This window comes from Anser anser (genome assembly GCF_964211835.1).
Source record: "Anser anser genome assembly, chromosome: 5".
Classification (NCBI taxonomy): domain Eukaryota; kingdom Metazoa; phylum Chordata; class Aves; order Anseriformes; family Anatidae; genus Anser; species Anser anser.
The window spans coordinates 63,220,375-63,235,878 of record NC_139725.1 but is presented as its reverse complement, the minus strand read 5'-3'; the positions used below and the strand labels follow the sequence as shown (position 1 = coordinate 63,235,878).

General features: G+C 46.4%; 1 protein-coding gene across 5 annotated transcripts; it reads left to right on the top strand.

Moving 5' to 3' along the window:
* The first annotated feature begins 1,031 nt into the window (after positions 1-1,031).
* Positions 1,032-14,779, top strand: CGRRF1 (cell growth regulator with ring finger domain 1). Of its 5 annotated transcripts, XM_083837201.1 has the most exons (7): positions 5,748-6,274; positions 6,354-6,446; positions 6,544-6,683; positions 7,990-8,167; positions 8,361-8,508; positions 12,019-12,126; positions 13,486-14,779. In XM_083837201.1, the coding sequence occupies exons 3-7, from the start codon at positions 6,620-6,622 to the stop codon at positions 13,834-13,836; spliced, it is 849 nt and encodes a 282-aa protein (XP_083693327.1). In that variant the 5' UTR covers positions 5,748-6,274; positions 6,354-6,446; positions 6,544-6,619; the 3' UTR covers positions 13,837-14,779. The 5 variants fall into 5 exon arrangements, with proteins under 5 accessions (XP_083693324.1, XP_083693326.1, XP_083693325.1 ...); XM_083837198.1 differs by lacking the exons at positions 5,748-6,274; positions 6,354-6,446 and adding an exon at positions 1,032-1,193; XM_083837200.1 differs by lacking the exons at positions 5,748-6,274; positions 6,354-6,446 and adding an exon at positions 2,130-3,850.
* Positions 14,780-15,504: the final 725 nt, after the last annotated feature.

The window sequence follows — 15,504 nt, the reverse complement described above, 5'->3', positions numbered from 1 at the left end:
CGCGGCCCCGCCCACCCCGCGGTATCCTAGCGACGGGGCGGGGCCGTGCGCAGCCGGCGGGCGGCCCGAGGCTTCCCTCAGGATCGGGCCCCGGCCCCGGGAGCCGCGGCTGTGGGGCGGCTTTGGGGTGGGAAGGGCTGAGGAACCCCAAACCTGCGGGGTCAGGCCAGCCCCGGGCAGGGTGTCCCCATAAAGGCCGCTGAGGCCTGTCAGTGAGCTCAAGGCTTTGCCCCTTTGCCGAAGTACCGGGGAATATCCGTGGAGAAATGACACGGCTGTGAAAAAACCGCCCTCGGGTGGGGTTTCCACCTTAATAAGGTTCAGAAAATTCAAGCGCAAGGCAGGCGTGAGGCTCAGTAATGTTTGCCCCTCAGAAAACTTCTTTTTTATACAAGTTGAGTGTGATTCTGGACGCGAACCAGGACTCGGAGCTGGCAAATCGCGAGCACCAGCGCCGCTCTTCCATAACAGGCTGCTGGCGGCCGTCTGGCCGGCAGCCGGGGGAAATATCTGGCTTTTGTCACCCTGCTGCGACGTTCGGCTGCCATAACGCTGCCTCCTCAGACCTGCCGCAGCACCGGCTGCTAAAGGGGTCATCCTCTTGCCTGCTGAACCCGGGTGAAGAGAAGTTATATTAACAAATGCCAGACCCACAGGACAAAACGGCACGTTTTCAGGCAGAGTTTAGCGAGCACCACAGAAGAGGAAGGCTGCCGAGCAGCTGCGGCTGCATCCCTTTACCTCCCTATGCTCTATTACGTGTATTCACCTCCCTACGCTCTATATTACGCTCCCTACGGTGCTATTTCCTCACGGGGCACCGCGCAGGGAGGTCGCACTCATTGCAGCGCGCCAAGGGCGCTGTGCAGCCCCCTAAAACCCCCCCGGGAGAACCGGGAACCGCCGCGGGGCCCGGCTGCAGGCGGGCTACGCAAACTGCGCAGCGCCGCGCACCTTGCGCAGCCTTACGCAGGCCCCGCCCGTGCGCGGGCAGGCTGCGGGCAGCGGCTTCAGGCGGCTGCCGCGCATGCGCCGCGGCGCGGGGCCGGGGCGGGTGACGGGGGGGGGTGTGTGTGTGTGAGGGGCCCGATGGCCGCCGTGTTCCTGGTGACGCTGTACGAGTACTCGCCGCTCTTCTACATCGCCGTGGTGTTCGCCTGCTTCCTCGTCACCAGCGGCCTGGTGCTGGGCTGGTGAGCGCGGAGGGGCGAGGCGGGGGGGGCTCCGGGTGAAGGGGGGGGGGGTGGGAAGGGCCTCGCAGCCCCTCAGGCCCAGCCCAGGCTGCCCCCAGCCCCGTCCGGCCCCGCCTGGGGCACCCCCAGGGATGGGGCAGCCACAGCTCCTCGGGGCGGCCTGCGCCAGGGCCTCGCTGTGAAGAATTTCTTCCTCGTATCTAACCTAAACCTACCCGCTTTTGGTTTAAATCCATCACCCCTTGTCCTGTCACCCCACCCCCTGGCACAGAGCCCCTCCCCAGCTGTCCTGCAGCCCCTTCAGGCCCTGTCAGCCCGCTGTGAGGTCTCCCCGGAGCCTTCCCTTCTCCAGGCCGAACACCCCCAGCTCCCTCAGCCTGTCCCCGCAGCAGAGGGACTCCAGCCTCTGAGCATCCTCGGGGCCTCCTCTGGACCCCAACAGGTCCATGTCCTCCTTGTGCTGGGGCTCAGAACTGAACACAGCCCCTCAGGTGGGGCTTCACAAGAGTAGAGCACAGGGGGGAGAACCCCCACACACCCCCCTTCACCCTGCTGGTCACTCTGCTTTTGATGCAGCCCAGCATACCATTGGCTTTCTGGGCTGGACATTTTCCTGCTCAGCTGTAGGGAACCTGCTTTTAGCAGCAGGGTTGGACTCAGTGATCTCCAGAGGTCCCTTCCAACCCCTACGGTTCAGTTTGTGTTCAGTTTTTCATCGACCAGCATCCCCAGGCCCTTCTCCTGAGGGCTGCTCTCAATCCATTCCCTGCCCAGCTTGTGTCTGTGCTTGGGATTGCCCTGACCCAGGTGCAGTACTTTGCACTTGGCCAGGTGATGGGGTGGCACGGTGCGGGAGGGGAGTAATGGGAGCTGGTACCCTGTGGGGACTGTGTTCTGGAGGTGTGGGATGGTCACGGGGTGGGTGCGTGGGGCCTGGAAGTGGACAGAGAAGTGGGGTTGTGATGAGTACAGGTGGTGAGGAAGGACAGCACTGAGCGTAGTGCTCAAATGTCTGTCCTCAAATGTCCGTCCGTAACACTGCTGTGTTTGGTTTCCTGCTGGCTCGGAATTGTCTGAATGTAAACACAGACACACGCCAAGCGGGGAGCATCGATTAGCGATCAAAGTAATTTATGCAATAACTGGGGATACGCCACACTTGTGCGGTTTCTGGAGAGAATAAAATTGAGTTACTGCGTTTCCTCCTATTGGCTTCACATTGATATCTGTAGTGCTGCTGAGCTTTGGTGTTCTCCTCCCTTTGTCTCTCTTTGAATTACAGCTGCTGTAGCTGTTGCTGTTTGTTCTTTTGGCAGCTTATAAATACTCTGCCTGACTTTTCCTTGTTTACACCGCTTTGTTAGCTGCTGCTGCCGCCTCAGACGTGTGCCATCTGCTGCTCTCGGTGTGAATGCAGTTACCTTTTGATCTTTCAGATGTGCTTTGTGGAAAGTTTTTGTTCTTGTTTTGCATTGCCTCCCCTAGCGTTGGGCAGGTGGAAGGGAAGGCAGGGCTGGCCGTCGTGTTGTCTGTCTGCTGGACCAAGCTCCACCTCATTATTTACTCGCAGAGGCGGCAGGAATCCTTTTCACAATCCTCTCCGTCCCGCTGCACGCTGGCAGTATTATATTGCCATCCGCTTCTCTCCACTTTAACCTTTCTCACTTCATCAGTTCTTAAAAATACGATCGTTTAAATCATGGTACTAAATCAGGAGTCGAATCTCTTGCACGTATATCCAAAACCACTTCAGCTTAATCAGCTTACTGTTAGCGATCTGCTTTGCAGTCCCTGCTGTAAAATGTCTGCAATTCGCTGCGCTCGGGGTACAGAGGCGTGCCGGAGATCCTCACATTTGTGCACGTGTCCATTGATGCTTCTGGGGCTGCCGGGCTGTCCGGGTGCGTTTTTGTTTTGCCGTCAGAAACTCTGGGTGCATCTGCACTAGATACGGTGTAAATATGCCCAAAGCGTGCCCAACCTAGCCTGTTAGCTGAATAAGCGCAGCAGCATGGAGCTTAGCACCAGCTTTGGAGATATTTGCGGCTGCCTTTGAATTCTGCTATACCACAGCCACAAGACCAAGAGCTCCCAGCCAACTTCAGCTCGTCGGCAGCTCCACCTGTGCTGAAACACCCTCGAACCTCCTAGCGCATGAAAACAACGTGGTACACGCCCTGCTGCGCAGAGCGCTACGAATGCACGCGGCATCGTGTGAATACCTGATCCTTGCTGCAATGACGTTTTGCTTCCCCCATCGTTTCCAGCACCAGCCACCAGCCTGTTTTATAAACGTGTCCGTGGCGGTGGCAGGCAGCCCGAAAGCCTCCAACTGCTTAGGAATGCTGACGCTCTAATTTGCAAAACCAGGCACTGACTCGAAGAGCGTCTGTTTTTACGGCCAGCCCTTGGACACCTGGGGCCGTGCTTAGAGAATACGAGTGGGTTACTCGGCAGGACGGTGCCCGGTACCTGCTGCCTCGGCTTTACCTGGCGGGGCTGGCCTCTGTGAGCAGAGCCCAGCAGCTGCCCCAAATCAGATCAGAGCCAGCCCCAAAAGGGACCACGTGGGGAGCAGGGGCAGGGAGTGACCGTGAAGGAGGAGACGAAGCGGCAGGGACTGACCGCAGCTCCCCTGCGCCCCTCAGGGGAAGGAGGTAAAAGAGGGTGGATGGGGGGAAGATGTCTTCAGTTTGTTTTAGTTTCTCCCTGCTCTAGCTCATTAGTAATAGGCAATAAATTACATTAATCTCCCAACACTGAGTCTGTTTAGCCTGTGACAATAGTTGTTGAGCGATCTCCCTGTCCTTACCTCAATCCTTGAGCCCTTCCCATTGTATTTTCTCCCCTTTTCCAAGTCGGACTGCTCTTTGAAGAAATTAACTCGTGAACAAAACTGGTGGAGCTACGTGTCTTTTCTGCAAGAGCCTGGCTCTAAAGAAATTCTTTGTCCCCTCGACCAGCTAATGATCTAGGCTGATAGAAAGTTAAATGGTAAAATAAGAACTTTATTCATCCTTCATGCACTGAGTACTGCCTGAAAATGTACAGAAGCACTGTACCTTATTGTTGAGCAGAAAGGGCTTTTTGCCTTCAGCTGCTGCTAAAACCGTGCTGGAGGCTTTTTTTCTGTGGCTGCTTTTCATGGTGATTATCCTGTCGCTTTCGCCCAGCGAAGAAAGTTTCCAAAGAGCAGGGTTTGTACTTCAGGATGGGCCAGATGGTACAAAACAGGAGGCATCTTTATGTGTGGCTGGAGAGATTAGCTCCATTGAGCCTCAGATACCGAGCAAGCCCAGCAGCTGCTGCACCTGGTTTCTTTCTCAGTTAAGATGTTACACTGGAAGACGTTAAACTTCGTTACAGCCCCCAGCGAACTCAGCCTGGCTGTTCGATCGCATCGGGTGAGAGATTTGCCCCTCCTCGTGCACAAACTGAGCGTGGCCGAGCACCCTGTGTTAGACCATCACAGACAGGAACGTGTTGCCAGCAGTCTAGCAAGCCAAAGGAATTTCTCAGAGTTGGAATAATGAAAGTAGACTCTTTTTTACCACCTCTTTTTCCCCTTTGGTGTATCTGTGGCACTCAGGCAAGACGTCGGATGATGAAGGCAAATATTTGTAAGGCTGCCAGGAACAGGTTGGTGCTGTTGGGGATGGCTTTGAGATATTTTTTTGTTTCCTCAGCTTGAATGTTGCCTTTGACTGATGTTTTTCTGTTAGCCTTACACAGAGCGCCCTCCAACGTGAATTAAGAGGCAATTTTTCAGGGCTCAATGTCAGTAAAAGCTCGGCTTTCCTTCTTGGTTTGACACCCAGGAGTCCAAAACAATTTTAAAACCAGGGCAAACATAGCAGTAAAGCCAAAAAATCGTCTGTTTGGCTCAGAGCTGCATCGTATGTGAAATTACCGATTTTCAAACAGATTTTACGCTGGTGTTGGTAGTGCCCTTCTCAGCTGGGGTTGCTGATACAAGATCCATCTTATTGTAACAGCTGCTGGTTCAGTCTGTGAGATGGAAATGGTTGGTTCAGGGCAGAGGCGATGCTTCCAGCACCCGCTATGCTGCTGGCTGCACGAACCGAAATTCCGAACCGTTAAAGAGGCCGCTGCTCGAACAGCGCAGGTGATGGCAGCAACAGCGCAAATGCGTGGAAGGACAGCCTGAGCTAATTAATAACTGTTTGCTAAAATGCATTAACAAAGGACCCCCACAGCTTCTCCCTGCTGCCTTGCTAATGAGACAGGGCTGGAGGGGTGCGGTTACAAAAACCTCTTCAGCCTGTGATTGCGCGTCGTCAGCCCTCTGATTGCGTATCTAGGCCGGTTTCTCTAATTATCCTTTGGTTACCGAGCGTTATTGCTGTCACCTTAAAATCGAATTATTTTTAGCCAAGTGCGAAGAAGTATTCTGCAGAGCTCGGTTTGTAGATCCTGATCTTCTGTAGCAGCTCCCTTAAAGGCCCCGGGCGGTATGAAAACCTCATTTTTTTTTTTTTAATTGCTGTCAGAAATCATCCTGAATCATAGAACAGCTTGGGTTGGAAGGGGCCTTAAAGGTCATCCGAAGTATTCCCTCTTGGCTTCTTTGATTTTCATTTGATCCACAGAATGTTTAAGTAAATGAAGCAAAGCTTTAGAAGTTATCCTTTTAGAGGCAAACCACCCCTTGGACATTTCTAGCATGCTAGTTTCACCTTCAAAGGGGTCTTAGATTGCAGCTTTGATTCAGAGTCTGGGCTATTTTGCATTTGGTTACTGGCTCAAAGCAGAGGCTGGGAGACCCCAGATTTAATATCAGCATCTTGTAATCAAGGTTAACGTGGAAAATCGGGATCTTAATCTTCCTTCAAAGCATCTCGCTGGCTGTGGTTACAGCTGGGTGTACCTTAGGGCTGGATGATTTACTCCGAGGTCTTCCTACCGAGCACCCAGCCCGTGCAGTCTGTTCCATCTGTGCAAGCAGCGATTTCTGTCCGGCCAGTGGCTCTGCAGAGCGTCAGCTGGGAGAGAGCCTTGGACAGCCGCGTACCACTAGAGGGCATCGACCATCCTCACTGATTTTACACACCGCGGAAATGGTGCAGGAGTAAACTATATTGTTTGTATCTCGCCACTGGAGAATATAGCCCCTCTAAATATTTATTTGTTATTTTTTAGCACTGTGAAGACGCCTACCTTCTGCCACACAAAGCTGGGGTTGGATCGGCAGGCTGTATTACGCGTGCACCCTAACACATTCCTCAAAGCTAGGTCCATTTGTTGTGCTGCTTGTAACTTCGAGCTGAACAAAAAGTCAAACATGCCAGCATTAATGCATAACCTGCTTGTTCTTTTTTTTCTTCCTTAGGTTTGGTTTGGGCGTTCCTGTTATTCTGAGAAACTCGGAAGAAACAGAATCCAGCACGAGAGTACTGAAAAAGCGGATGAGACAAGTGAAGAATCCTTTTGGGTTAGAAATCTCACATCCCGGCACAGCTTCAGTGACAAGTCAGTAGGTTTCTGATGTGCTTATTTTTTGTTAGTTTGTGTTCCTAAATATAGTACTATCCGTATTTCGTGCTCTCATCCTTTTCCTTTACCAGTAGATCTTTAGAAACGTGCTTCCTCCCATCGTTGCTATAGAAAAAATCATTTTTTAGCAGTTCATAAATGTGGTATTTTTAAAGTGAAATATTTGGATATTTAGCACGGTTTAATTCTTATTAATGAAACGCTTCCTGCTATAACAGATTTTAAGTAATAAAAACATTTGCAGCTTGCCAGCTACTGTGAGCATTTCTTGGTAAACTTTACAGAATTGTAGAATTCCATAGAATTCATCATAGAATATGTCATCCAATTGAAAATTAAACTTCAGATCTCCAGTGATGTTTGGAAGCGCACAGCTTTAAAATATATAAACATATATATATGTCTATGTATCTGTGTTTCAGTGGAAACTGAAGTGAAATATCTTTGTGTATCAGAGTCAAGTAGTCCCTAACATCCTTGAAATCACCCACACAGGAAGCAAAATTCATGCACTTCTGCCTTGTTGGGAGCAGTAAGCTAGTCTGGGCATTTTCCACCAACGCAGATGTGAAGCCTTCCTATGAATGGGAAAAGTACTGCAGCAGTTAATGAACGTTCTTCATCTCCCTCTTCCCCCCAAACTAAAAAAGAAAAAAAAAAAGAAAGAAAAGAAAATAAATAAAAGGAAAAATCCTCAACTGAATCTTCAAGTAACATGGATTTTTCAGGCTGTTTGAGCACTTGAATTTGGTGGGACTTTCCAAGAGTTGTGCTTCTGTTTGTGCAGTAAGCATTCAGAAGTTGATGTGCTGGATAGCTGGTTTTTGGAAAAGAAGTGCAGCACACAGATCCTCTTTTTATCGTCCCTCTGCTTGATCAATAGGGCCTTACTCTTCGTGACCGCAGCAGGTGTTGTAGGCCAGTGATCCAATTAATGCCATTGTCTGAAGAGGGAATGGACTTTGGGCTAGAGGTTATGCTCTTGGGTCTGCCAGTTTGCATGTAAAATGTTACCAGAAGTTAAAATTTACTCTTCATACAATGCACGTGCTGCTTTTGTTAGCTTAATCAACCGTTATATCTCCTCACAACCATTTCATCATCGTCATTGGCTTCCATAAGCACCAAACCTAGCCTAAGTTTTTAAAGAATATGTTAAAATCCTGGACACTAAAGTTGTTTTATGCCTGTTGCCTTTTAAGAACCTACTTTAGTAATTCCAGAGTTCGTGAACAAAGGTGAGCTAATGGAATTAATGAAATCCTTATCCCCTTTCTAAAAGAGGGAATAACGCTGACACCTGACTGTCTGGAAGACTGTGTTCTTACCTGCTACTGGGGCTGTAATGTGCAAAAACTCCATGAAGCGTTGCAGAAACACGTCTACTGCTTCAGAATAAATACTCCCCAGGCGTTAGAGGATGCTCTATACAACGAATACCTCTATCGACAACAGTACTTGTATCCTTTTTTAAAATTGTTTTGACAAAATATGCTAATTTACTGGCACAGGGAGAGTTGAGGCTTGTGAGCATTAGGCAGTTCTTGGCACCGTGTATTTATGAACAAATATGATGAAAAATATTCATTATGCATACGTCACATTTATCTACAATTGCACTGACACTGATTGTTTTCCTTGACCCAAATAAAGCATCAAGAAAAATGAGAAGGAAGAAAAATATTGTCAGTTACCGGAAGACGCCCAAGTTGTCGATTTTGGCCCAGTGCCTAGAGCTCGCTACCCATTGATTGCACTGTTGACGTTAGCTGATGAAGAAGACAGGGAAATATATGATATTGTAAGTAATTTAGGAATATATTTTAGGGTCACTGTATTTAAGCACTGAATATTTTAGGAGACAAATCTAGGCTTGAATAAAACAGTTTGTTTTCTCCGTCCCCTAGAATTTGGTCCCTAATTTTGTCACTGATGACTCCAGGGGAGTGAGGATAGTTGTTGTATAAAATTTTATGTGTGCCATTCAAAAGACGCTTGTGGTTTTCACAAAGCTCTAAGCTCTGTCTGCTAAAGGTCTCCTCTGTGGAAGGCCCTGTGGCCAGATAAACTAGAGTTGGGGGAGGTTACTAAGATACTGTTCTGATTTTTCAGATTACGCAAACCTGTGGTGGAGCTCTTGTGCTGATACAATCTTTCAGGTTGCTGCTGGCAAAGTAGACAGATTTTTTTTCTGTGTCTGACACAGATATTTGAGCTAATTGTTGACTGGAACACTAAGAACATGGATGTTACCTTTCTGCATCAGCCCTGAGTCTGTAATGCAGTACGTTATGTCTCAGTAGCCACCTCAGGTCGTTTGCAGCAAGGTGTGAAGGTCCTGCACTAAACTGACTTGAGAGATTCAGCTCCTCCTAATAGAGTTAAAACAACTTTCTCCTTGTCACATCTCTTTTAAACTAACTCATGCTTGAATTTTGTTCTTTTTGGAACATGCTTTTATCCCTCATCTTTTCCTTTCATTTGGTTGGTAACTTGATAGCTCTAATTGCTTGAGCAATAGTACCAATAAACTCAGAAGTGAATTGCCTAAACCTGCAGAACCCTTTTCCATACACTTGCTTGGAAATTAAGATCACACAAATACCTAAGAAAACTTGTATGTTCCCTTTCCAAGTGATGCCTGTCCTTGGCTTCTTGTCACCTGACAATTGGACTGCCCTCTTCCCTCCTGTCCCCCTTCAAGAGGCTTTTTTTCCCCCGGCTATTTCCCAGATTGGTACATGCATGTATGCTTAGAGCTCATCTCAGTTTAATATTTAATATTTGAATGTGTTTGGCATTAGCATGGAAGTGAATTTGTAATGCTGCTTTTTTTTGTGCTCGTTAATATAGAAGAAAGGGTTAGAAAGAAAGTGAAGGGAGGTATTTTTCACCTGGTGTTGGAGAAAAGGAACACAACTGGAAATTGTTAATATGGTCAAAGGAGTAAATCCACCTGAACTTGCATGACAAATGTCAAAATTGGATCTGATGCTGAAACAAACTAGTAAAATATAAGTATACCGTGGAAAGGCATCTTTGCCATTGTGACAAGTATGATAATAGCACAAGGGATATGGTTTCTCATAGCGATGCATCAGGCTCCATCTTGTGTTGGTTTTTTTTGTTTGTTGGCTGGTTTTTGGTCTCTCTCACTACAGACAGTGATCCAGAACCTTATTTCTCATTTCTGGCTGGTCTAACATTCATCCTGAATGTATTTGTGGTCAGATCATACCTGCGTGGTTTTGTGCTGGAATTTTCTTCTAGCTCCATAGAATTAGCATGACAATAGAAAAAAGTTACAGAAATGATTTGAAGAACAGCAGGGCTAAAGTGGTTGAAGACTTAAGATCTTGGGCTGCGTGTATAAAACAAGACTGAAAAGTAACTTGATTATGACATGCAACTATTTACAAACAGAGAAAACACTTGGTGCTCAAAGGAGAGGTAAGCTATAACTGAACTCTTTTCAGTTGTGCCCAGCGACAGGACAAGACGCGATGGGCACAAACTGAAGTACAGGAGGTTCTGGCTGAATATGAGAGGGCACTTCTTCCCTGTGAGGGTGACAGAGCACTGGGACAGGTTGCCCAGAGAGGTTGTGGAGCCTCCTGCTCTGGAGATATTCAAAACCGACCTGGATGACATCCTGCACAACGTGCTCTAGGTGATCCTGCTAGGCAGGGGAGTTGGACCAGATGATCTTCAGAGGTACCTTCCAACCTCAGCCATTCTGTGCTTCTATGAACCAGCACTGGATTTGTGCTAGGTTGTAGTATCACAGTATTTGTTTCTGTGCTGTGGGATAGGACACCAGAGGAGACGACAAGTTGAAGATTGAGGCACTTGTGTTGTGAACTAGTTCTAATCGCTGTTCGGAAAGTTGCCTAGGTGTCCGAGCAAACAGTGAATTGAAGACATGCATCATCCTTGGAAAAGCACTTCTGGTGGGATCACATAATACAAATGCACCGAGAATGGTTAGCTTTTAAAATCTTATTATCAAAACACAAAATCCATCATTTTAATGGGGAATTGATGGCTTTCAGGTTCCAGAAGTAAGCTAGTGCTAAGCTTTACGAATTTCTTTGAGGCATTGTGATTTAGAAAAAAAAAAGACCTTATGCAAGGAGGATAGTAAATTCAGTATAAATGCATAGGTACATATATATTTGAACTCTGTATGTAATTAGCCATGTAGTAGATTTTGAAGTGCGAGTCTGATTTGCATTTATTTATTTATTTAAACAAAGCAGCTGTCTGCTATATTTCATTTCTATTTTGACAATTTCTGAGAACTACAGTAATATTGAATCTCATTATTTCTTCAGCTTCTTAGAGGCTATTACATAATTTGGGCAGGGCAAGGGGTGTTAGACACAGCATGCAAGCTTATATTGCTTTTGTTTTCAGCAAAGCGACTCTAAAGGCAGCCCACGGGGTCCTTTTATAATCCTTTTCAGTGAAATTTGTCCTGTGCCTACTCAGTTTACAAGCCAATCAGTGATGCTTCTCGATGCTTCTCAGAGTCTTGAAAACTATGGTCTGTGCGTTTGTGAGAGAAGTGACAGAAGGTGGAGAAGGCCATTTACGTGCTGCCCTGTGAGTCTGTGCTCTGCCTTCAGCTGGCAGTGTCATGTCTCGTGCTGAAGGCACCCTGGGATGCAGCAGGGTGCGTTGTACGGGACCGAAGTGCATGCATTTATAGAATCAGTAAGGTAGGAAAAGGCCTCCAGGATCATCTGGTCCAAAGCATTCACCTGGGGCTTGGTTGCTGTAGGAAATGCCCTGCAGTTTATCAACTCTCCCACCTTGGAGAAGCTCATCACAAGTTAGTGTGTGCTCTGAGGGGTGTAGGAGCTGCTGCTTCTGCTCGAAATCATTTATGCGGGTAGTCGCTGAGGTTCATGCATGACTGTAAGCCCTACCTCAGCTGTATAAGCACCAAACTTCAGGAGGACTGCATGAGCCTAGGTGCCTCTTTGGTAGGGGGCCTAATTCCATCAGGTGAGAGCAGTCAGTGAGTCTCTACTGTAAACTGGCGATGGGAGGGCTCCGTGGAGGACCAGCACAGAAAGCTGAGGCTCCACAAAGTGCTACCGTGTGCTGCTTGCTGTCTTTACCTTGTCCAGCATTTTGTTCTCTGTGCTTGAAATCAATGTTGGTGAAGTCCTGGATGTCCAAGGAAATAAGCAGGTCAGAAGTTACAACAAAGCATGTAATGTTTAAAGCAGACACACTCACCATTTTATACAAATCATACCATGAAAAGGAAAGGTGTTAAACACAGCTTTTTTTTTTTTGGTAGATTTCAATGGTGGCTGTAATTCATATTCCTGATGAGAGCTACAGACTTTCCTGCAGAATATTATATCAGTATCTACTTCTAGCTCAAGGTCAATACCATGATCTTAAGGTAAGCCGTGTATACCGAGTCTTGTTTCGTTTGGGTAACGGTGTTAAGTTTAGTTTGTGTGGGCTTTCAGGAACCTAAATTAATGTTGGACTTGTATTGTTATTGCAAAGAAATGGGTAACAGTTAAAATTATTTTATCAGGTGAGTAGTTCCAGCCAAAGTTACTGTGCAGAATGTGTGAAAATATTCAAGATTTCCTAAAGAAATAACTTTTTTCTCGTCTAGGAGGCCTGGTTCCTGCCTGCTTGTTAAAGCAGTAGTAACAAATTAACTACCTGTTGAATGCTTCTTCTTTACAAAACATTTACTTCCTTGCTAATCTCTCAAACAGCACTTTCTCCTGTTTTGCTCTACAATTGGAAAAGCCTCAGAATAGCACTTATTAATTTCTTTTTACCACAGTACGTGTACAAAGGTAGTACAGACCATTATCAGATGAACTGATGTTCTCATTATTCTTTTTCAGTTTCCTTTATCTGTGCATGTTGTGGGACCATCTTTGTCCTGTGTCTGTGTCAGGCAGTTGACGATGTGATTCTATGGCAATTTATTACTATGATAATAAAAATAATGTATAATATCGATTAGCTAGAAATTGTGCCAAGTCAATTCTGTCGACTCAGCATTCATTCAGAATAGATTTTTTCCCAATAAATGCTTATCCTGGCCTTTCCTTTTTTTTACTGATGTAGTTGATCTAGATACACTTCCCTGTTGATCCCCTTTAAGCTTTATTTTCAAGTTACTATTGTAAAAAATACTGCTTAAACTGAACAGAAACAACTGTGCAGCAGCACTTTGTAGTACAGTTGTGTAGTGTGCTCCCTGTGGGCATCTTTGTCTGCATGGTAGTTCGCTGGCTTTATTAACAGATCATGCCCAGAAGAATTTGTGCTTCACGTAAAATACAACAGAGAGGAATGGAGAATTTTAACGTGAGGAAGAGCAGAGTGGGTAGAGTGAAGTGGATTTGGAGGCTCACTGGAATATATGTTTGGTAGGAGTGGGTAGGAGCATCCCTCAAGGCACAGAGAATGATACGCCAGGAACAGAAACCTGAGCTGTTTGAAACCTGTGCAGTTCTGTTGAAGTTCATGCATGTATGCCGCTGTTTGATTCAGCTAAGATTTGACATCTCCTTAATGTTTTGCCAGTGGTTCACATATTCTTGTGCTTCTGTAATACATATCACTGGAGGCCAGGAAACTGTCTTCACTCACAGAGGGAGTGAGTCCGGTCCTGGTTGACCCAGTGGAACTGAGTGAACCTGCTGCAGTGGAACTTGCACGGCGTATGTGTGTTCAGGTACTGGGGGAGAGTTTGGATTCTGCTAAATTTTTGTGTGTATGTGTATTTTAGCAGCTCTTCATGTCTGCAAATAGTACTGCGCCATCTTCGTGCGATACCTCCCTAGGTGAGAGAAGCATCGACAAAAGCTTGCTGGAAAAGGCTGGACTGGCTGAAGATGAGCCAGAATTGCATGAAGAAAACAGTAAAGACTGTGTCGTGTGCCAGAACGGCCCGGTGAACTGGGTACTCCTACCCTGCAGACACACGTGCCTGTGTGATGGCTGCATTAGGTATTTTCAGCAGTGCCCAATGTGTAGGCAGTTTGTTCAAGAATCTTTTCCACTGTGCAGTAAAAAGGAGCAAGATGAAGATGAATCAACCCAGATCTTGGAAGATGTTCTTCCTGGGAGAGTCTTTTAACGGGGACGAAAATAGAAGAACTGGGTTGTATGCACCGAGGTTAAATGCAGAGAACAGACTGTTTATGGGAGGATATGTAGCATTAACTTGTAGGGTTTTGCTTTTCATTGCTAGGTAATTTTCAACTTCCTTATATGTCTTTGCTCCATATGCTCACAGGATCGCTACATTTATCTGTGCAATGTGGACAGAAGAAGTGCGTAGGAGATCTTTGAAGGATGTGATTATTTTTGTAACTTCTTACTAGTTTTTCATGGAGTACTATTGCAGGCTGTTTTGATTACTAAATTTAGTTTACTGAAAAAAGAATAAAACTTGCAAGTGAAGTTGAAGTGCACGCAGCTCATCGATATTTATTGTATTTAAAATATTAGAGCAACGTTTTCATTCACTATAATTTAGCAACCTAGCACTTTACAGATTGTAACTAATGAAGGAAAGGATATATTCTTCACTGTTAAACCCGTGTATATTTATTTTGTAGACGAAGGCTGGACTGTGACAGGAGCTGGAAGTTGAAGTTGTTCAGGGTACTGTTTATGTCAGTTTTGAAAGTGTGTGTGTGTGTGTATGTGTGCATGCGTGAGGGACCTGAGCCAAAGCCTGTTTGAATGAGTGGAAAGGTTTTTGTTGATGATTGTTGGCTTGAACTGAACCTTGCTGACACTTCTAAGCCTGAGCCACTGCTGTGTCCTCTTGAGACAGACTGTCAATCTTGCTGGCAGTGGCTGCAAGAACTTTTTCTCCATGCAAATGTTAATTAATCTGTGGAGTTGTTACTTGGGCAGCTCTGCTGTGCTATTCTTACCTGAGTAGCCTGCTTTGGGGAATTTCCAACTCTTTTCACTTGCATTGTCAGATGGGATGAAAAGTTGACCATTTATGTTTTCTTCTATCAATACTCCCAGGAAATTTGTGTACTCTAATAAAGAAAGAAACTAAAGAATTGCAGAACGTTCTTTCTTTCTTTCTCCCAGTGGTATATTGTCAGAAGCAATAAAAATGGCTGTTGAGAAATTGTTTTGCTGGAGAGCCAAGTTCTCCTAAAGACAGGCTGGGTTTCCTATCTGCTGGTAGAAGACACAGAAATACAGACGCTTGTTAGAACCTCTAGAAAATGGGGAGTAGCTGCTCTCTTTCTTCCCTCTTGTTCCCTTGTGGCTTTGCCCCACATCCAGTTTCAGGACAGCTGCTCAGTCTTGGGGAGAAAAAGCCGTGCTCCAAGCTCTTCAGCTGCACTTTCCTGCAGCTCCTTTATCAGTGCTGTGCTGGAGCTGGCTTCTGTGTGCCACACGCAAGGTGCTGCACACCTCCAGGACAGGGAAGGAAGCTCAAGGTATTCCATTTCGTCTGTCGTTCTGTTTTTTTTGTTTGTTTGTTTGTTTTGCCATCGTCCTGCTTCCAAGTTCTGAAAGTCACCTTTGAGAAGAAGAGGTAGGTGGTCATGAAAAGAGCAATGCTTAGTTGGAAAGATAGATAGAGGCTTGGGAATTGATGCATGTGACCACAGATTTCCAGCCAGTGATCCATGGGCTGTCTGCAGAGCTGTTTATCTGGTCTACCTAGAGTGACCTTCCCTGCCATAGACAACTCTGGAATAAACGGCGGGCCGAATCAGCCTGCTGTTTGCACTGTTTATCAAAAAGGAATCAAACGCGTGTCTGTGGG

Excerpts from the sequence above, each read along its gene's own strand:
- CGRRF1 (XM_083837199.1), top strand. The coding sequence starts at position 4,723 with ATGAAAGTAGACTCTTTTTTACCACCTCTTTTTCCCCTTTGGTGTATC. Across the intron at positions 6,684-7,989 it reads CGGCACAGCTTCAGTGACAA|AGGGAATAACGCTGACACCT; the intron begins GTCAGTAGGTTT and ends CCTTTCTAAAAG. Across the intron at positions 12,127-13,485 it reads GTCAATACCATGATCTTAAG|CAGCTCTTCATGTCTGCAAA; the intron begins GTAAGCCGTGTA and ends TGTGTATTTTAG.